This window comes from Notolabrus celidotus, chromosome 19 (assembly GCF_009762535.1).
Source record: "Notolabrus celidotus isolate fNotCel1 chromosome 19, fNotCel1.pri, whole genome shotgun sequence".
Lineage (NCBI taxonomy): Eukaryota > Metazoa > Chordata > Actinopteri > Labriformes > Labridae > Notolabrus > Notolabrus celidotus.
Genome location: NC_048290.1, coordinates 15,520,283 through 15,543,521, shown reverse-complemented (window position 1 = coordinate 15,543,521; position 23,239 = coordinate 15,520,283). Strand labels below are relative to the sequence as shown.

The 23,239-nt window shown below is 40.9% G+C and overlaps 1 protein-coding gene and 1 long non-coding RNA gene across 2 annotated transcripts in view; one reads left to right on the top strand and one right to left on the bottom strand.

Annotated features, from left to right (window-relative positions):
- The window catches only part of vldlr (very low density lipoprotein receptor), an 80,321-nt gene that overhangs the window by 35,683 nt on the left and 21,399 nt on the right, over positions 1-23,239 (bottom strand). Inside the window, exons 2-5 of the mRNA XM_034709092.1 lie at positions 22,438-22,557; positions 11,785-11,907; positions 2,650-2,772; positions 479-687 (exon numbers count right to left, since the gene is read on the bottom strand). Coding sequence (XP_034564983.1) covers positions 479-687; positions 2,650-2,772; positions 11,785-11,907; positions 22,438-22,557 — 575 coding nt within the window. The remainder of the gene's footprint in view (positions 1-478; positions 688-2,649; positions 2,773-11,784; positions 11,908-22,437; positions 22,558-23,239) is intronic.
- On the top strand, positions 477-1,051 carry LOC117830813. Its single transcript, XR_004634848.1, has 2 exons — positions 477-755; positions 857-1,051. It is a non-coding gene; the product is annotated as an uncharacterized LOC117830813 (long non-coding RNA).

The following is a 23,239-nucleotide window of genomic DNA, read 5'->3' as shown; positions in this document are numbered from 1 at the left end:
TTTTCAAGTGGAGAGCAGCAGCAGAACGGTAAATCAGAGGTCATCAGGGCTGACGGTCAAACTGGTTTCTCTTGCCAGGAGGTAAAACTGTGCCAGATACAGCTAATCTTTTTCTGCTGACCTACTCACATCAGGTTCAAGTTCAGAGTGAGGGAATGTGGAGTCAGACTTAGAGCAGTTTAGGATGAATTAAAGGGTTTATTTTTAGCTTGGACCACAACTTTTGCTTTTAAAGAATGTTCAGCAAATCAATCCAAGTGTCAACTCTATCCTTTCATCATTCTGTCTTTGTGTTTGGATTTAAAACCAGAGGGAGCAGGGTTTGCTGAACAGGAATGGCTCAAGTTTGATACCATTTGCCTGTTTTTGATGAAGACTGCAAGAAATTAAATTACAGCTGAAAAATGTCCCAAGTCAGTTAACACTCTGATAGTGTGTGTTTTCATGTGTCCTTTTTTTGGCCTCTTCTCTCTCTTACCTGGCAGTCGACGTCATCGTCACACACCCAGCTGGCAGGTATGCAAGACGAGTTCCCACACTGAAACTCGCTGGGACCACAAGAGGACGGAGCACAATCCACCTCGTCGGAGCCATCACCGCAGTCATCCTCGCCATTACACACAAAGTTCCTGGAGATGCAGCGACTGCTTGCACACGTGAACTCGTTGGGAGCACAGGTGACGTTACCTGGAGGCAGTCAGAGGGAGAGGAACAGAGCATGAGTGTTGTGAAAGGGTTAACAGCTCAGCCACAAGGTCAAACAAGCCGCCTTATACGATCATTTATCATCTTTTAAAACTGCTTTCTTATCTCCACACGGAGCCTTTCATAATCTCTTTTCACATTTACAACACAGGCCTTCAGCTGCTGTTGCTCCTCTCTGCAGTGTTTCCATGTAGCTGTGCATGTATGTGCAAAGATAAACCCAACAAGGACTCCTTATGGAAATCTGCTCTGTAGCTTACAAGAAGTCAAACTGCACCAAGATGGATATCTGGTGTCCACTTACTCTTATCACTGCATAATTTAAAATCCATCCTGCCTCCATGCATTTTAAGATCATGATTGTATCCCTGCATTCCTCTTAAACACACAACACTAGCTTGAGTACAAGATAGGGCTACACAACTGAGAGATGAGAGAATGCAGGATTCTGATTTATGCCGACCAGTGACAGCTCCCTTTAGCAGGTATGTGGGGTTTAAGGTCACCGCCTGAGAGCATGTGACACTTTACATCACAATAAAACATCCCACAACAGAGTTCAAGGACAACAGGGGGACTGATCTAATGTGAGGAAACAACAGCACAATTAATAAATGTCTCCAGTGTGTAAGCAGCTCTCCTCTCTGATTAGCATCTCCAGCCGGAGGAGTGGACGCACAAGCGTAATCTACTGCTGCAGACTCGAGTGATGCAGCTGGTGCTCACTCACCATTAGCATGTTGAAGACGTAAGACTCTCACATTGATTCAAGTGTTGAATTTCATTAACTGACATTTATAGCTGTCAGTGGAGGATGTTTATCATTAATAATCAATCATTGCTGCTATTTTGTGAAACTATTTTGATTAAAATAACCTTCCTTTTTTTTAACTTTTACTTGAATTAACACTTTTGATGATGCTCCCCCAGGAAGAGATGAAAAACATCAATATGCAGGAAAAAAAAGATGTATGGATGTCAAAACTCTTCCAGCATACTTCAAACTGCATCAGCATTTTCTGTCAGATTCAATTATTCTACTGTTCCCTTACACGCTCTGAACTGAAGGCTTATGATTTGTTTATTTTCAGCAGTGTTCTTGATAAACAGCGAGAGGATGAGGAGTCACTGAACACGTCTGTAAAGCAGTTTAAAGATTGATAAGCTCTGCAAAAGCAGCACTTGCGAGTACCTCATGCAACCTCCTTTAAAAAACAAACTATCCCTTCAAAGCTTACAGATCTGTGTGCGGCACGATCACACTACAATCAGTGGAGACATCTTGGAGTGAGGTTCTGCTCTGAGGAAATAACTTCATATTAGGGCTGGGCAATAATTCAATAACGATAATTATCTTGATATCATTTTTCTCGATATAAATATGACAAATGTTCGACACAAAATCTATATAAATAAACATGTAATTACATCTCCAACCACTAAAAGTGGAAGGGGCGCTAGTGAGCCTTAAATGCTAGTTACCACACAACATTAGACAGCGAGACTGAAGAAAACTCAAAACCCCAAATCGAATCGTGGGTTGAGTGTATCCTTACATCCCTACTGATATAACATTTTTTATTGTGATAACATCTTTTTCAATATCACACAACACTACTCCATGTTTTATTGTTTGAAACCTCATCATAAAGGTTGTTTGCTAAAGATGTGCACTGAGATCTTTTGTAGGGGGATAAAGCAAAATGATGAGTCTGTGGACAATAGTGCAACATGACTGTTGGAAGTAGGAAGTAATGGGAACTACTTGGTGTGCTTTGAATGGTATGCTCTCACTAACACTAGAAAGCTCCATCTAACATGCAGCCTCTGCTGATACTTCATCCCCACGCCTTAATTGGCATGCCAATAATGTCATGCCTCTTACTTCTAAACGACATGTGTCAGACATGTAACAAACATGTTAAGGAATGCACGTCCACCTACCACAGTTGACCTCGTCCTCTTCGTTGTCGCAGTCCTTCTCTCCGTCACATTTCCAGAAGACGGGGATGCACTGAGTGGAGCCGGCGCCGCAGCTGAACTCATTCACACGACACGTCCTCATGTCTGCACGGACAAACACACACAACACACACAGCGTCAACAGTGTGTTCTTTCATTTGTGCAGATACATAATGTTATAAAGTTGTGTTAAATCATGAAATCAATCCTTAAATAAATGGACTGAGTTAATTGCCTTTAAAATGAGTCATTTGTTCTTTTCTTGGTGTCTGTCAGGAGTCTTTCTGCTGCTTTTTGCACATCTTGGAGTCTATATATTGATTTTTAATTCATATCCATTACAATAGTCCAACAGAGAGGAAATGAAGGCATGAGTGATGGCGTCGGCATCATTAAGACTCTGCATTGATCATATTCTAGGACCATCCTTCAGGTGGTTGTGTCTTATAAAGATTTCATTGTCTGATTAATCACACACTGCGGTCTGTTTGAAACCTGAGCTGCTTCTCTCAGAAGTTGACAAAGATTTCCAGCTGACAGCGGCAGAGTGAGAATGTAAACAAAGCCCAGACGGTCTGTAGAGGCTCAGGTTGTTACTCAATGAAGGACTCTGACATCCTGGTAGTGACTCAGTGAACAGAAAGTAAAGCTCACTTCCTTAATCCAATGCTGATGCAAGAAAACTGACGCAAACACAACACAAAGTGTCAGCAGACACACACACGCCTCAGATTCCATTCACTGCTGCCAAGTCATGTGTAACAGCTGGTCAAACAGTACAGTGATATAACAGCTATAGTGGCTGGGCTGACCTGCACGTACACCACGGCAGCTATGGCTGGAACTTCACACAACCTTTAAAAGCATGCACACACACACTCACAGAAACACAGACAACAAACAGTTTGAGACCTTCAGTTGACCGACACACTCTTCCAAGTGAGAACAAGCTCTAAGGTTGTATTGCTTAATCTCTACACGAGTAACCCGAAGACATCAAAGAGGGAGAGACTGCACGGATCTGTTGTTTCATTTGACTGGAAATAAAAGCTTTAGATGATAAGTTGTAGCAGTTTAGAAAAAAAGAGGGACTACAGAGCTGCAGCATGTCAGCTGAGTCAGATTGGACTGCTTTTTCTTCACAAAGCTCACAATCTTTGATGTCTCTCATAACTAGACAAAAGAAGCAAACTCCAGTATCAGTCGGAGTCAGGCTATTGTTTCCTAGTAAGAACCGCATTTCCCCAAAGTTCTGGCTGTTTGCCAAAATCCACACATTACCATCAGAATGCTGAGTGACTCAACAGTCATCACTCAGCTGCCTCTTAAACAATACTACGGAAACTAACAGACCCTAAAGCTCCTGCTGAGGAAATTTAAAACCGCTTATGAACCGGGATGGGGATCATTTATTTTATTGATAGATAACATTTATTTTGGGATTTTTATACCCTATTTTAAAAGAGATGCACCTCTGGAAAATCCAAGATCTTTTATTGTATTTATTTATTGGTTAAGCATTTTATTTAATTTTAATGGTTTAATATTTTAGTGTTTTGTTCTCTTCGAAATGTATTTTATTTTGGTGAGTTTAGTTTCCTGTGTTGAGTTTTAACATCTTATTTTACCTCCAGTGTTTCCTCATTAAGATATCATGAGTGCGTTTTTATTGTTATCACTATTATTGTTGCATATATTGTGTTCTTAACCTTAGGATTGTGGGTAGGTTTTGGGGACTTGGATGGGGGGGGTCTTTTTATTTTTATTTTTCTATATCTATTTTTCCAAATTTATTCTATTTGAAGTTTTTGATGTTCAGCACTTTGTGTTACAATGTCATTGTATGAAAAGCGCTTTATAAATAAAGTCTGATTGATTGATTGATCTAACTCCTAAACAGTTTTTTTTTTAATAAGAACCGAGGCTTATCAGTTTATGACAGGATAATCAACTTACACAGGTGAAAGAATCATTCACAATGAGACAATTTAAGACCCTGAGCAGGTGTTTTAAGAGTGAGACAAACCCTCCTTCAGTTTTGAGCTTATGTATTCTGTGACAGACAAAGCAGCATCCATTATCAGAGTTATTATGGAGACACGAGAACAGAAGTCTCGGTTCACATCTGTGTTTTCCACTCCATTCTCGAGTCTTATCCAGCAGCTGCTTCGGGCTCAAACCTATTCTGTTTATTTATTCTGTAGAAACTTTGGAAGGCCTTGGCAGCACCGCGCAGCTCTCTGAATAACTCTGCTGCCTTGACAAACAAAAATGCACCACTCTTGTTTTGGCAGCATCACCTCACAAGTCCACATCCAAGAGTGCAGGAGGGATTTACACACACTTAGACGGACTGTTTTCTCTTCTGCTGGGGGTGAAAGTATTTATTTATTGATGCTGCTCTCAGGTTTGTGCGCTCAGCCTGGTGTGTTTAAACACTGCAGCAGAAACCAAAAGAAGGCTGCTTTTGTTAAAACTTTGCTTTAACCCTGTCATGCATGTGTGAAAAAAAACCTCTTCTGACCCGGAAAATATCTGAACACAAACACTGAGACGTCGCCTTGAAGGTTCAACTTGGAATTCAGTGTCTGGGTCAACAAATTGATTTATCACTGTGTTTTTGTTCTCTCTCCTTCTCCTTGAAAAGTTATGTTACATTTGACACGATAAAACTCCTTCTGGTTTCATGCAAAATAATAGATCAACCTAACCCCTTTGATAGAAATTAAATCTGCTAAGTCCTATGATTGGAAAGGGTCAGTGATCTCAAACAGCAGTAGGGGTTAAGGCAAAGTACTTCTTTGTAGAGAATATTTTTAAGCTACTAAACTATTTGTTTCTTCTATGACAGAGCTCAGTTTCAGGAAGTTTGACATGACGTAAATTGAAATTATAGGCCTCAAGGGGGGACATAGAAACATTTGAAGGGCGGGCTCATTTCAGCAAATTTTGTGAAAATATAATAAAAAATGCAAAGTATGTGAAAGAACGCTAGCTGTGTGTAGACAGCCAGCATCCTCATAAAATACATCTTTTTATTTGTATTTTTTATTTAACTAATGAATTTGACTTTGTTTTATTATTCCCTTTTTCAGTTATAATTTTAATCTTCTTAATCTATCCTTTTCTATTTTCTGTGATCTGATTTGTCTTCTTAAAATCTATTTGTCCTTTAATGCTTAAAAAAAAAACCTCTAGCAATGCTTAAATGGTTTACTGTTTTATCACTTTAACCATTTAGCTGGTCTGCAGAAAATTAGCTTCCCTATATGTGCATGTGTCTGTGATTCCTGTGCTGTTATGAATTAACCTACTGCTTCTGATGCTTTTGATCATTAACTGTTCACTAACCCTAAACTTTAGGAGTCATTTTGCAAAAAGAAAGGCAGAAAACTCATTTCCAAGCTTTTATTTAAAGGTTAGCTACTTTTTTTGTCAATATTTTTACTCTAATGGGTCAAATTTACTATTTTAAGATTACTTACATCTCACAATCCCCCATTTGTGTCTCGCGACGCGCCTGGGGGTCCCGACCCACACTTTGGGAACCCCTGGTGTAGAGTGTTGGACTGCTTCAGCAGCTGTAGTAGCTAGTGTTAGATTTCCATGTTGTCACAATAAGTGTAAGCGTGCATCCTACTCTGATAAATTATACAGTCCCTGCGCATGTAGACTGTCTTGTCTTGTATGTTGCTAGCTAACCGTCAAAGAGTCAAGCGCAAGGGACACTTTGCAGACCAGCTTATACGTAATGCTACATGACATAACAGTTGTTTGATTCGAAAGTGGCTCAGCAGAGTTCACTGAAAGTAATCACTGGAGCAGAAAGTGTCACAGCAGCCTGACACTTTGTTACTATCATCATCACAATTAAGCCCCGTACACTTTTTTTTTTTTTACCAGCCTGTAAACATGTTTATTTCTGCTGTAAAGATCGTCTTTTTTGAATTTGTGTATTTGTATGTGGTTTCTGGTACCTCCGGAGCCAGCCTCAAGCAGACACTCGATGAACTGCAGTTTTTAGCACTTCCGCATTGGCTTCAATTCTCACAGCTCTTGGTCTGGACAGCCTGATGGATCTCCCCCCTTTAACAACTCTCCTTACAGGGATTAATTTTTGCTTTGATGATTTTGTTTTGCTGTGTGTACCTAAATGAGACAAACACCAGCTGAAAAGGTTTTGATAACACAGCTGCTGACAGTTTATATTCTCTTTTACTGCAAAGACACAAAATAGGTGCAGAGTGTCTCGTCAACCCCCCAAGCAAGGCTTTTTTAGTCTCTCTCCACTGAGGATACTGGTTTCATCCTGGTTCTCTGCTGTGTGGAAGTCTGGCGCAGACGCCAGGTTCAGTATTTACCATGAAATGGATTAGGGAGACATTTTCCCTCTCTCTTCAGTTGCCATAAAAAAGCAGTTTTAAGCATTCGGGGAGCTTCCAGAGAGCAGAGTGAAGATCAAACCAACAAGTGTTTGATGAAGTGCCTCATCTCTCCTCTGATGTGTATCGTTTTACCTGAGGAGATGCCACAGTCCATTTGTCTTTACAACGGCACAGTGAAGGAAGCACAGAGGAGAGACTCAATAAAAGGAAACTTCAGTATAAACACTTTCCATCATCGCTTATCTACAACAAGCACACCGGCATAACCTCACATCACAGTTATAGCATTTAAAGCCCTGCAGCTCCCCTTAGTTCCATTTAAACAACTTATTTATTTGACAGGACTGCTCACAGGGGACTCCCCCTCGCTGCTTTTAAGTGCCTCGCCGAATTTCTGCAACAGTAAGATACTTTCAGACACAGCGGGATCCCTCGACTCTGCACTCTCACGGTCAAAAGGGATATTTGGAGCATTATGCAGTGTCTAAACCACCCCAGAGAGTAATTACCAATGAGGAAAAACTCAAACTGTTTTGGCAACAAGAACACTGCTTCAACCATAACTTTATGTTCAGAAGCAAGCTTTCTTCAAATTGCACAGAATATTACCACATCAGCCTGATGTATATAGTTCTCATGGTTTACCTGTATGAGGTAAGCCCTTGGTTCCAGGATTGGTTTAGGACTTCCATATCCAAACTTTCACTTCCCTTTTTGTTTCACAGTAAATTTTCTGCTAATGTTGAGCTAAATTTAGAGAAATAAAAGAAGCTAAACTTAAGATGAAGCTCTTCTGAAAACAGAGATGTTGATTTTAAACTATCACGGTTTAACTGCTGACTTTAATTGAAAAAGAGAAGATTAGGGATGTTCCAAAGAGACAAAATTTCTTGTCCTCTATAAAAGGACATTTTTATTTCAAGTAGCCGGACAGTCAAGATTGAGCACGATATATCTAAACACGACATCACAGCGTCTGTGGATCAAGTCAGTGTAGCTAACATTAGCAAAGCCTGCATGCAGAATCACCAGCCTTCAGTCCTTCTTGCAGGTTAACGTCCTCATGCCTGTGCTAAACACGCATTGCTCCAATGGAGTTGTTATATTCCAGTTTAACCAGACACAGCCTCCATACAACTTTGGACTTATACTTTCTCCATCTGTCGTCTGTGCTAGTTTACATCTGGGTAGTAGATCATTATGACAGTAGCCATTGGCAGCAGTCCTGGCTAGTGGTGGGTGGCTATGCTACAGCTTAGACCCAACATATGACCCTTGTTTTCGGCCTACAATAATAAAAAATCAGTTTATTAACCCTCTAGATTTTTGGTACCATATAGATGCGTTCACTTCAAGACCTCTGCTAACATTCCAGCTACCAATTAAAACCTTGCAGCTAACAAAGAAGGCTAGTTTTACCGTTTTGGTGCAGAAAATTACAAATAAAACACAAACTTGCAGAGATTGATGGCATGTGGCTTTTAGGGAGCAGCCCTTCTAGTCATGTGACTTAAAGCTCCCGTGAGTCACTTTCCGTTTGCATTGATTTTGGGATCACTCCTTGTGAAGGCACCAATACCTCTCATCAGTTTAGCGACCTTGTTCTGAGCATGTGAAGAAAAATCTCTTTCTACTGATTTAACGGTCAATTGTTTCACTCACTGTGAATCTTTAGTGGAGGAAAATGTCAATAGAGTCAGAGTGCTATAACTCACTTCATCAGATACCTACACACAGCACAGGTTACAGGCTTTGAAGCAGCTATACAGAAATTATAAATCTTGTCACTGATTGTCTTGTTTGCTTATTGCGATCATGCAAAGGCAACAATATTAATGTTTCAGAAATTAAAAAAATCCTCTCAGGAGCACAAAGAAGTAAAAAGCTTGGTCTGTGTAAAGCTCCACATTAAAGCTCAGGAAAAAGAATGCTGATGATATCTAAATACCACCCATCACTCGTTAAAGCATGAAGCCTTGCAATGAGAAATGTCTAAAGGCTTCCTGTGTTAAATCTAAGAGCAGTGAGCAAACACCCACTCACCAGGTCAGAAACTGTGTTTTTAGGTCACATCGTCCTTGCCTGAATCCACACTCTGCACTGCAGTCACAGAGACTGCAGTAATTAACGCTGCTCATACTGTCATCCTCCAGGGGGACCTGTGTATACAAACCCTCATTCATACTTTATGTTCTTTATGGTCTTTCTTCTTATGGTTAATCTGCCTTCATGTTCTCTGCAGACCTCTGAATGAACCTCTCTCTCTATTCGTAGTATTTCATAAATAATAAAAGGAGAAGCTGACCTGTTCAGCAATGTGCACAAAGGTGGCAGATAAAGCAGGAATAATAAGTCTTTTTAGTGTTGCATGCTGCGTGATGATTTATTAAGTCAGGGGCATGGTTTGACAAAACATAGTTTTAGTCTAACATTTATTTATTTATTCGTACACAGTGTGCAGGAGACACATTATCAAAAACAAATCTATTAAAGCTGGGGTTGGTAATCAGATTTAGATCCACTTTTTGTTATACCGGTTAAAATGATCTTAATGTCCCGATGGCAATCAATACATAATGTGTTCTTAAAAAAGAGTGAAAAAAAGCTGCTATCTACAGCTGGAATAAACCTGGGAATACACCAACCAATCCCTGCCATCAGGAGGCAAATTATGAAACCAATCAAATCCCATCCTGCTGTTCTGCCCGCCTCCTGTGCGTACATTTCATGGTCATTTGTGTCATGGTCTATGATAATGTTTTGGTGTTTTCTTACCGCTGAGTGAGACATGAGTTGACGTAGTGCAAAACACAAACGATGTTCTGAGGACCAGTTTTGAATCAGTCACGATCATATGGTCGCGAATCAGCGGCGCTCATGCATGTAAGTGGGGCGTTGTTTTGGAGGAGCTTGGGGTTAGACTGACTCCTGAGGAATTGCTATATTCAAATTCATGCTAGCTTTCCGTGACTACCAACCCTAGCTTTAAAAGGTGACATATCACGCTTTTTTCATCAATATATATTGGTCTAAGAGGTCCCCAAAACATGTCTTTAAAGTTTATGCTCACTTAAACACTTTGAAATCAGATTTTGGCATGCCTGAAAAGCCCTCTTCTTCAGCCCTCCTCAGAACACTCTGTTTTCTCTCTGACCACGCCCCCTCAGGAAGTGGATGTGCCTCGGCTGTCCAGCACGTTGATCTAATGTTTACATGTTGGCTGAATATACACGGCTGCTCAGAGATCACGTTACTTCAACCCTCTGAATCTGATCCAGAATCTGATCCTGACGGAGAGGCGCCTGTAGCAGGACCTTTCTGAAGGATTGGTCACAGATTTAGTGTTTCTTGTTGTTTTATTTGTCAGTATGTCGACGTGTGTCTTGGTACACAGCTACAGCTACATCTATGAACATGTAGCTACGTGGCTATGCTAATTAGCGCTAGCATTTATCCATGACAAATAAAGATCATCCACTAGATCTTCAAATCTGCAGGCATGGGGAGTAAAACCGACCTCTGCCAGAAAGGCAGCAGGACCTTTTCTGAAGTAATGGTCACAGATTCTGTGTTACTTGTTGTTTTATTTGTCAGTATGTTGACGTGTGTCTTGGTACACAGCTACAGCTACGACATGTAGCTATGTGGCTATGCTAACTAGCGCTAGCACTTCTCCATGATAAATAAAAATCATCCACTAGATCTTCAAATCTGCAGACGTGGGGAGTAAAACCGACCTTTGTGTTTATTAAGACAGCCTACAACTAGCATGCCTCCCTCCTAAGCTCCTTGTTAGCACACATTTGTGCAGGTAATGAAAAACGGAGAGGGGATTCAGTATTATTTTATACAGTCTATGGGCTGAACAAGCTCCGAGCTCTGACTCCGTTACAGACCGGATATTGTTGTTACGTAACAAAAACACGGAAGTCTGAAACGGCTCGTTTCACACACATATACAGAAAGGTGGAGAAATCAAAACAGGGGCAGAATGGATTTTTTTCATTCTCGGGGGGTTTGTAGACATGCCAGGGACACATATTTCAGGTAGAGAACCATTAAAAAGTCCATTTTGCATGATATGTCACCTTTAAAGGTAAGAGTTGTACAAATATATGCAAGAAAGGGGAACAGCTGAGTTAATGGACACCTGGACCCGTTGTAGCTGTTTTCCAGAAGGCTACAAACCTCCCTTATCTCCATTCCTTTCCCTTAAACCAGGGGTTCCTAAAGTGTGGGTTAGGACCCCCTTGGGGGGTCGTGAGTCAAAAACTGGGGGCCGTGAGATGTCTTCCAGAATGTTTATCTTTTTTAAGTTATCTAAAAATAGTAAATTTATTTAGTTATTTGCCATTCTTTTTGCCAGATGACTCCTTAGTTTAGGGTTAGTGAACAGTGAATTATCAAAAGCATCAGTAGCAGTAGGTTAATTCATTATGGCACAGAAAACACAGACACATGCTCATATAGGTAGGGTCATTTTCTGCAGACCAGCTAAATGAAGCCACATTAAATCACTTTGAGGGACACTGGGGGTCCCAAGTCTTTGGCACCTATATTTTGAGGGTGGCAGGCTGAAAAGTTTGGGAACCCCTGCCTTAAACCAAAGTAAGGTGGAGTCCCCTCAGAAACGAATCGGTGACGTCACAGATGCCATGTGCATGCTTCGTACAGTCTATATTCAAATATTTTATTGTATATTTCTTTATGAAATCTATCAGAGGATACTCACGGCAGATCTCCAGACTCTCATCGGACCCGTCCTCGCAGTCCGGCTCCCCATCGCAGTGCCATCGCTTCGGGACACATTGGCCGTTGCGACACACAAAGTCCGCCTCCGCACAAGTCTTTCTCACTGGAGTGGGAGAGAGAGACAGATGGACTCATTATACAGAGAAGAGGATAGGATAGAGAGAGAGAGGGAGAGGCTTCACATTGTTTAATCAAACACTTCACATTAGAAATAGAAACCTATGAATAATAAGAAGGGTAGGGGAGAAAGACCAGATCCGTACCCTCACACCACAGGAATATGAATTACAGTCCCTCCCCTCCACCCACCTCAGTCTCCATCAGGCGAAAAGGTCACCGCCTTATGATTTGTTGCTTCATGTGAACCAAAAGACGTGAAAGTCTCACTGCAGATGTAAAGTTTCAAACAACAAAACTGAGCTGAGCAGAAACAGCCCTCCGTTTTCTCTCTATAGCACTTTATTAATCCCAAAGGAAATATGTTATCGTTACAACGAGAGGTAAAGATTATCTTTTCATTAACTTTCAGATGATCAGCTTAGCAGACGGCTACAGAATTAAAGCTCTCCCACCGAACATTTCTCCTCTTACAGTTTCAGACGCTGTTAATCATGCAAGCTCTAATAGCATCATGCAATTATCCTTCCAACCAACCAAGCTGTTATGTAACATCATAACTCATTCAGCTTCATCTCAGCTGTAGGTTCAGTCTACTGAATATAAAGGGAAGAAGAAGAAAACAAAACTTAATATTCTGCAACAAAGTCAGACAGCAGAGAAAGTAATCTAGTTTGTCTTCAGGAAGAGAAATGTTTGAAGTTGTTTCAGGTGTTTGAAAAGTGTCCATAACACAACACAACCCCTCGTGCCCTCACCACCTCCATGTTCACACACACTTGAGTGTCTCCTTGAGGCCTTTCCTCCGTCTCTCTGACCAGAATACAAATACGTACCCCAGAAACAAGCAGCCTCCCTTTGAGCTGTGACAGCAGCACACAGCGGGCCTCGTTAGACAACCTTCTCTCTTATTAATTCATTTTGGATTCTGATGTTTTTACAGTTTGGTCAGGGATGGAAGTTAGAGCAGCTCTTATCTCAAAGAGGCTGAATAACAGAGACTCACATGCAGCAGAATTTAAGCTGCTGTGAGAGATAGCAAGAGAGGGAAATGAATTATTGGCAGAGAGAAACACGAGGGGTCATTCATGAAACGTGAGCAGAAGGAATGTGTGCAAACTCTTCACAGGAGGAGATTTACACATTCTGGTATTTATCAATATTTTAGTAGCTCCTATCTTTTCAAAATCTGCGCCTGCTTCTGACTCATAGTTGTGTAAATAAATAATGCACATAAATACTGCTTGTAATAAATCAGTAATTGTTTTAATTCATATTGTGTTCTGTTATGTGTGTGAATATCTGATGCCTTTGCCGCACCAATTTAAAACATGACAAACAAATAGAAATAAAACACATTGAGCTAAATTAGTTAGCAATTAGCAGGTGTAAGTTTCAGAATAGGTTATTTAAATACTAATGGATTTTAAAAACTATTAACTGGCTGTCTCACTGATCTTCCGGTTGTGTAAGATACTTGATTCTGATTGGTCTAGACCCCTTGACAATGGTTATTAACTTTCACTAAAGGAACGCTAACTAACGTGGAATCACCGGGACTATTTTTTAAAGCTGTGTACATAAATCATTTTAAAATCAATAAAATCATCTTTAATCCATGTTTTTTACCAACGTGTTTGTATTTTAAGCCAGGTAATAAGTGGGATAATGTATGGTATGGCCCATCTATCACTTTAAAGTGTCGGAAGGTGTGAGAGTGTCCTGCTTGCTTCCGGTCTGGGTCCTTGGCTTGTCCCCTGGCCTGGGTCTCCCGCGGCGGGTTGGGTCCTTCGGTCTGACTGCTCTCGCGGCCCGGGTGCTGAGCCGTACCGCTCGGCTGGTCTGACCCAGGTGGTTTCATCTGCACCAGTGGTGGTCTTGTTACACAAATAGAACACAGCACGGCGGCAACCCTCTGCGACCCAAGCTTCAGTAATGATTGTGGACACTAAGGGTTGCTTAATCATTAGTATCACCCCACGGATTTTCTTTTTGGCATCATGGTGAGATGGTCCCTCTCCATCTAAGTGTGTTAGGTCTCTCTCTCCTTCTCTCTCCCTGTCCCTTTGTATATCCTTATGTAATCTTTCTTTCACTTTCTCTTATTTTTTTTTATTTTTTTTGGCCCACCTAGGTGTGCACGCCCTCTTTTACAGAACATAATATTAGCTGCCAATAAAAGATAGGCCAGAGTTCTAAGAGGGATGGTGATGGTTGCATGCACACAGTCACAAGCACAGAAGAAAAAGGTTTTCTTTCTTTTCTTTTGCTGCAAGAATAAATTGCATGAATATTTGACAGTTTGTGACAAACATGACACAAACCAGAAATATATATGCAGACAAGAGGAAAAAGAAAGAAAAAGAAAAAGAAAAAAAAAAAAAAAAAAAAAAAAAAAAAAGGAAGGTGTGAGTGTGTGCATGAATGGCTCCTTGTCTCTGTATGTTAGCCCTGTGATAGGCTGGTGTCCTCTCCAGGTGTACCGCGCCTAACGCCCAATGACAGCTGGGATAGACTTCAGCCCCCCGCAACCCAGAATGAGATAAGCGGTAAAGATGATGGATGGAAGTATGCATGTTTTCCACAGGTTGCATAAAAATAAAATGAACCACAAAAGCGATGACAGACCACATCAAGTTCCCCAATGGCCCTCAGCGACAAGAGGAAGTGAAACAGGGGATCTGTGATATCGCCAACATCACAATGCGCATCAGTTTCGCTTCCAGTGTACACATACGCATCAAGGATTTATCTAATGACACATCTGCAAAAATGAACAGGAACAAACTTTGATTCTGTAAATGTGCAGCTCAAACGCAATGCGAAGTGTGTGTTGCTCAACATTGTTGCTTGGTTGCCTGCTGGGATGCACGATGGTGCATTTCGTGCTTATGTGGAGAAAAGGAGCAGTGAGAATTGGCCGGCTTATCAGTAAAAATGTAGCCTGCTTACAAGTGTTTTATGTAAAGCCTTAACCTATCTCTCTCTATCACTCTCTCTAGCTTATTATCTTTTTTTAACTTTTTTTTTATTAAGAGCTTGACACATTTTCTACATGACTTACCATCTATAGTGAGAAAAAAAAGGAAAACAAAATAAAATAAACATGTATAAATGAAATATAATAATAATAATAATATGAATAATATGAATAAAACAACTTTAATTTTTTTAAAAAGGAAAGATTTATCAAAGTAGTAAATAAGCTCTGAATGAGGTTGTTTACGATTGATATACTGTGCATCTCAGACATTCAGAGTTAAGAGCTTCATGGGAGCTGAAAACTGAGTTGCCTTCCGTTACCTCAGCTTTTTCCCAAGTGCTTGGATGGTTTTAGATTTTCTGTAAGTATGTTTAAAAGATTTAATTGAAAGAAAACTTCCACAGAGATCTCTCCATCTACAAAACAAACACACCCTCTGATGAAACGTGTGAAAGTTAAAGTTTTTTAGGCTCTTTGGTGGTTGCAGGACTTCAGGCGGGACTGTGAGCTGAGCTGCTGTTCAAACAAGTTTTAGAAAATGCTGCCAGGATGCTTCATTAAGATCATACTGGTTTCCTTTGATTCTGAAACATCTGCAAGGCGTGCTGCTGTGGGAATGCATACAATACTTGACGTAGTCCTACAGCCGTTAGACTAAAGGTAATCCATCACACCTTACTCCAGGTGCTTTACTTCAGGACATCCTTTGTTTCTATCTGAATCAGATTTTTAGGATTCTTTGCCGAAGTATCGCTTTGTTCTTTTCCTCTCTTTCCTGCACTTGCTTTCTTCCTTTCTCTCAATCATTCCCTTCACTCGTTCCTCCCTCCCTCCCCCTCGGTTTCATATGACCCAGATAGATGAGGGACAAAAGCAAACGGAGGAAGATCTGAAATGTATTGGACGCACACACGCACACATACACATATGCACACACACACACACACACACACACACGCACACTTCTTCGGTATCCATATTTAGCTCTGCTCTATCTGCTACCTTCCCATCACCGGGTCATTCTGTCCCAGAGGATGCTGGGAAGGCTCGTAGTGAGGACAAGCCAACATGATGGGATCTGACTGTGACATGTGACATCTGTGTGAATGTGAGATAGTGAGAACAAGCTCCATCTGCTCTCTGTAGCCACTTCATACTGCATTACATCTAAAAGACATTCAAGAACACAGTATGCCAAGTCCCTCCATGTCACTTTAAGACTATCTTTACAATTTAAACTGCAAAGTAGACTCCAAGGCACCCAAAGTTACAATCACGAAGGATTCAGTAATATTTCTTTCTTTCTATACAATATGATGTATTAGCACCGTCTAAATTCATCAAACTTGCTGCTTTGTGTATTAACTGCCTTATTTTGAAGGATTAAAGGTGAGGGAGCAATCCTGAACGGGAGGTCAGTTTGTTGACAGAACAAAAATGGACAAATCACAGCTCACAGATACAAACCCCCTGAGGCAAAAACACATTGCTGTTCAATATAACGGTAATGTGATTTAACCTTTGACCCTTCAATTCGAATCATTTTATCCCACTGTGTTACAATTAGTAAGTCAATTTTTACATTCTATCAGCAAACACTTTTATAGGAGGTCAAAGTTAGCTTTGACCAACAGCTTTTAGTTCAGCATCGACTCTGAGAGGTTATTGTTTGCCAACTTTAAAAGTTTTCTCTCAAGGAGTTATTGAGATAACATTTTACAAGAAGTGGATAAAAACAGAGGGGTTGAAATACAAACTTAATTAATTTAAAGACCTGTCTTCGTTTTGTTTTACATGAAACTGCATTTGGAAACTAGGGATGTCCTGAAGCAATTAATTGTCTGGTTGTATAAATGAAAATTTAACTAACTGACTTGCTTTTAAAAAAAGGTAAGAAAATAATCAGACAACAGTCAAAATTGAGTACAAAGTATTAAAAATAGCTAAATATGGGATCTACAAGTGTCTGCAGGTAAAAAAATGTTAATTGGTTTGCAGAGTAAGGCTAAGGTTAGCAGAGCAAGCACCACCAGTAGGTTAGCATCCTCATGCCTGTGCTGGTTCCTCGTTGCTCTGGTGGAGTGGTTATATGTCAGTTTAACCAGACACAGCCTTCATACAACTTTATCTCCATTTACTAGATCAACATACAGACAAACAACGTTGCACTACAAGATAACTGGCCTACAATAATAAAAAATAAACAATATAAATGTTAATTATTGGTATAACGGACTGGTAATTCTGGTACCGACTCCCAAGGGTGACAATGTTTAATCACTTAGCTGTTTTAAACTGTATAAAGTTTTTTTCCTTACAGTTTGTAAAAAAATACAAATAAAGACATCTAAAAATGAATGCTTCAATCTAGGCAAAGAAACCAATATATTTGCTACTCTAGCTTCATAATAAACTGCTGTTAATTCTGTTTTGTAGAACCTACAAGGAGTAGAGAGTAGCCACTAACCACTGAGTATTTCTTAATATTAAGGTCAAAGCTTTGAGTAACATGTGATTCATCTTCATCCAAACTGACCTCAAGTAGAAACCAGCTGAAGGCGTTCAGCCATTCAAATCCTTCCTGTGGTTCTGCAGTTTATCATTTCTACATCTGTTTCAGTAGAACAGTAATGCTGGCATCACATAGAAAGGTTTAATATGGTATGTTTGGTGTTTCATTAAACATGTGGATGCACCCACACTAAATATGAAGGAGAAACCAGGAAGAGAATCAAATACCTGATACAAGCCCTGCCTGTGTAAAAAGACATCCAACACCCAGCGAGGTGACCTTTCATGATTCTCCCTAGACTGACTTTCCAGCTTCATTTCCATATTGTTCACTTTGGCAGGAAAACCTGCTCAATTATAACAAAGACAGACTGTCATTCTTTCGCCCACACTCCGGGCCACATCAACAGTGTAATACAATACATTTTCAGCCCACATGTACATAGGAGCAATGAAACTGGCAACCAATCCTCACAGAGAGAACAGCAGAGACAGTTTCAATCCAACAACGGAGGATTGTTTCACTTTTGTGGAGGTTGACAAGTGAGACAACGGCTTTAGAGATGAGCGTCCAAGGATAAGGCTGGTGGCGTTTTGTTTCAGAGTTTTTCAGGAGTCTCTCTTTTAACATCAATTTTCCTGGGGAAGGATTTTGGTCTAAAGATAGCAACAGCTCAGCTCACAGCCTCCTGAGGCAAGCTGAAGGGCTTCCAAGATACGCAGATTTTTAACATGAAATTGCTTTATTTTAAGAGTTTGTCATCAATCTGTTAATTTGGGAGATGAGGAAACCACTTTGGATGAGTTGATCCAAACATAAAGAGCTTAAACAAAGAACTCTGAAGGCAAAATTCCACCAGGTCCGTCTCCAATCCGTCACGGCACCAAATCTGATTCTCTATTCAAGTCAATCTGTTAACTCCCACTGGATTCGCTCAGTTGCGTTCCGGCTGCGTCTCTGATCCGGCAGAGGAGCCCTCCGGATCAGATACAACACAAGACTTGTATTTTTGACTGATGCCGGAGCACGACGCATCAATCTCAACACAGCAGATGGAGCGGGACAGGAAGTCAGGCACCAAAACAAAATAAAAACATCCAGTTAATTTTCAGAATAAAACACTCTGTTACCACCAGATCATATTTCACTTAACTACAACAACAAACCGTCATGATGAGTGGAGCCAGGCCTGGAGTCAACAGGTCAGAGGTTTTCAGAGGACCAGAAAGACAACATGGACGAGTAGAGGAAGAGGAGAATCCTTGATTCAGTGATTACCATGGGAGAACCTCGGTCACATGACTGCGGCTGACAGCAGTCCTGCTCCGTGCTACATTACGAAAACACAACCGATGGGTGTTGACCATAGACTGTATAAAATATGGACGTAGTATCCGGCAGAGTGTGACGTAGTGTGAGTCTCTTAGCCAATGGCTGTGTGTTCCCGACCGGGATACACGTCAGTCATGTCCTTATTTGGGCAAAACTCATAATCTTAATATCTTCTGAACCGTCACGTTAGAAAAAAATTCACCCCCCGTACAGTGTGTGCCATTAGAGAGATTAGCGTTGTAGGGCCAAGCCGTTTTTTGAACCAGGCTGTAAACATGTTTATTAATGCTGCAAAGATTGTCTTTTTCCCATTCATGTCTATGTGGTTTCCAGTGTTTCTGCAGCCAGCCTCAAGCGGATTTTCGATGTATTGCAGTTTATAGCACTTCCGCATTGGCTTCATCGTTTGAGACCGGAGTTTGCCGCTTGGTGTTGACGGACAAGAGAGGGCAGAGCCGGACAGGGATCTGGTGGAAGTCCTGTGTGAGGGAATCCACAACAGTATAACAAGCTAGCAGCAGCCCAGCTCACAGCCTCCTGAGGCTAGCTGAAGAGCAACCAAGAGACTCTGATTTTTCACATGAAATCTCTTTATTTTGTGTATTTCACCAGTATTAGTCATCAATCTGTTTATTTGGGAGATAAAGACACCTCTTTGGTTGAGTTGATCCTCACAAAAGCCTCAAACAATGAACTCTGAAGGATACCTTAAAAAACAAGCCATGTCCAGTAAACAAGCTAGCAGCAGCTCAGCTCACAGCCCACCCATGCAGGAAACTCATTACACAAAGAGTGATTATTATTATCATTATAATGAGACTGCTCTGTTTAGAGTGTTTAGCTTCCACCAGGTTTGTTTGTTTTCAGAGAGCAGGAGACCTCTGTGGATAATTCAGCTCTTGGTTAAATTCTCATAAATGATGAGTGCTGAAGGGTCATTTTGAGACTCGTTAAAGTTTACAGCCTGCCCTGCTGTTGCTCCTGTGCCACTCTGTGTGCAGTGATGCAGCTTAAAGAAACCACAGTGCTGATATTCCTCTGACAAAATGCAAGCAGACTTAGGGACTATGAGACTGACCTAGTTTTGTTTTTGGGAGGTCAGAAAGTATTACTGTCTGGTTCTCCGCCCATTTACTTGGATATAAATCTTTAAAATCACCTCCCAGAGTTTCTTAATGGGGGAAAAAATCCACCCGATGTATAAGTGAGTCTCTCTGATGCATTTCTAATTAACAGTGGGTATCAATGGATGCCTATGTCACAGAGGAATGAGGCACTTCAGGTGTTGACTACAGGGACAATACTGATCAGCTGTTTTCATTGTTGCAGATGTGTTTTTCCCGAGATATTACAGTGCTACACCATCATCTTGAGGGACATAAAACAAGAGACCATGGCCCAATCTCAATGTCCGCCCTGAGCCCTTCTTGACTTAATTGACATCAGCTGTAAAGTGATTGAGGGCAGGAGGCTGTAAGAGCTCAAAACAAACTGGGAATGGGACAGCACTTTGAGACTTCTCACATAACCTGCATGACGTCACCAGCTCACCTTAGCAGTGTTAGGAATTTTTATGTCGCAGTTTTTACTTTCCTCAAATTCAAGGTGCTTAAGGGACGACTGACTGATCGCCATGTGATCCAGGCTCTTACCGTACAGACTGCTTAACCACAACATTTAAAATATATGAATAGGCTATATAACTATAAATACATGAATTATACTGAATAAACATCTGTGTAAAGATAAATAGATTAAAGGCTGTTTTCTATATGTATACTTACTGGCAATCTTTTTTACCTGTAAATTTCATTGGAACTTTCATGCTTCTTTTTTACTGTTGCACTTTTTTTAATTTCATGTTACGGCTCTCGTTTACCCTTCCAAGTTCGCTGGGAATCCCTTGTTTCACGTCACAATGCTACCTACTATGGGTAATTCCCTCACGCTAAGTCTGCAAAAATGCCCACTTAAAACGGACACGGAAAGGGGGCATGAAGGGCTCAAAAAGTCTGTAAGAGATCCCTCACACACTTGATGATTTGACAGTGGGACAGCCCTAAGCCCTCAAGGACTTAGCGGGAACACGCCTCAAAGTCAGAGAGTGCTTGAGGGTGGACATTGAGATTGGGCCCATGTGTCTCTTTGTGTTTGTGTCACTGACGAGCATGTGATTGAAAAGAGACTCTTCTCATGACTGCAGCTCAACCAGTAAGCTTTCAACCAAGTTTTTAGGAGCTCATGAAGTCACAATGAAGTTCATCTTTGCACTTTTGAAGTGACTTCAAGTACTCTTTCAAAAACGTCACAACTAAATCACTTTCCTTTGACCCAATTCCACAATAACGTCGGCCAATAAAAGGTAATCGGTGATATCAGAGTTACCTTTGACCACTAAAGTCTTATCAGGTTATCTGTGTTCAAGTGATCGTCTGTGCAAAATTTAAAGGAAACCCCCTCGAGTCGTTCCTGAGACAACCAGAAAAACTAAGCCTGTAGTCACGCCTGTCACCAGACGAGAGGCGTTTAAATAACATCAGATATTATCATCTCACAGCCTCATCATTGAAAAGACATAAATACAACTGGAGCGATGTGTGTGACCATCTAATAAAGCGAGTCTGTGAGCGTCTCATTAGAGGACAGAGAGCTGTGAGTTCACTCTGTCTAAAGTTCAACCTGTGTTACTCTATTAGCGTGATCTAAATATAGAAACGATCTGTCTGATGAATCATGTCATAGATATGCACTGAATACAAACACACCCCTTTATAGCAATGTCACAATATGACTCTTTGAAAGCTTGGATTGTAGTGCGTAACAAAAAACATCTAGCAGGTATTTAACAGAAATACTGGGTAAAGGCACTGAATCAATTTCCTGCACTGTCTCAGATCTTTTAATGACTTCTCCTTTCTAATGCCGGTGAATTTGAGCCTCCCAGCGTACTCCAACATCACATGGCACACGTGTTCGCCCACAACTTTGAAGTAAGAGCTGCTCCAACAATTAAAAATGGGATCAAGATTTGAGGTCAACCACTTCAAAACTCCAAATGAGACAATGAAAAATGTGAAAGCTGGCCAACATCAAACAAATCCTTCAAGTAAACACAAAATGTCCTCATGTCACTAAAGATCTCTTTTTTATAAAGTTAACTTCACACTCTTTGGTAAACTTGTCTATCCTAGCCTTAAATATGCAGTGTTCCCCCACTCATAGAGAATACCTGGGCAGGCTGCCCAATATTTTTGGCTGCCCAAATATGATGCAGACAATTTTTGTAGTTTCCTTTTTATCATCCTATAAAACCACCATCCACAATCAAGACTACCTCCTGCGCCCTGTGACCCTCATGTGTTGCCGCATGCACTGCTGCAGATGATCAGAAAGAGGGGGAACCATCAATACATCCCTCCTGTTAATGCACTGATCTAAATGCACAGTCTCATGTTTACTATGAACCTTCACATACCTCTGTTTTAAAAGTTACGTGCAGCCCGTTGCTGCTGATGTTATTCTGCAGGAGAGGAAAGCTGTCTGTGCTGTATGTGTGTTTCTTGGAAGGGATAGAACAGAACTGAGAGAAAATAAGTCAGAAATGAAAGGGAAGGTTTTTCAAGTGGGGTTGCATGAGGTACTTGTCGACAGTTTTGGAGTCGTCAGTGCTTAAAGTGTGACTAACTTACCACAGGAGCTCTCGTCACTGCCGTCAGTGCAGTCCTCGTCACCGTCACACTGCCAGACGGACGGGATGCAGCGACCGTTTCCACACTGGAACTGGTTTGCCTCACATTCTGTCTTTGTACCTGCAGGAGAAAAAGAAGACACAGAAGGGTTTAGAGGAAAATTGAAGTGATTATATTGAATTGTTTTTTATTATTATCTTGTTTAAATGAGCTTCTCTTTTTGTTTGGTCCTAGTCAGACTCCCTGCAGTGCTGAAATATCCAAACAGACTGTTTCACACAGAACTAGCTGGCACTTAGAGCAGATCTCCGGAGACACACCAGCTATACATGCTGAATTTCAAAGTAATTCATTTCCTTCTCACCCTGTTTCCAACCTGTTCCAATTTTCATAGCTGTACCTCACATAACACAAGCACTACATTTGGGAATTACACTGAAATAACTTCCACCCCCTCCTCTAGTCCCCGACAGAAAAACCTCCCAAACTACACTGAGCACAAACACACAGAGCTGATGATTCTTCAAAGTCCTGTGGTTTTATAGAGCTGGAGATGAATCTGTGTCGATATATTAGAGGAAAGAGGAAACTGAACATGTTTTTTAGTCACCATCTGTTCCACTGTCATCTGAAGGACGTCAGGAGCACAAAAGGTGGGTAGGAGAGAGGAATGAGAACAGGAGAGATTTTTCAGTTTCAAAATCATGTCAAATCATATGATCTGTATATGTGATGGGCTGGGAGCTTTCTTATTTGATAAGAATGAGCCAATGTTTATACCAAAAATTAAAAGTACTGACTA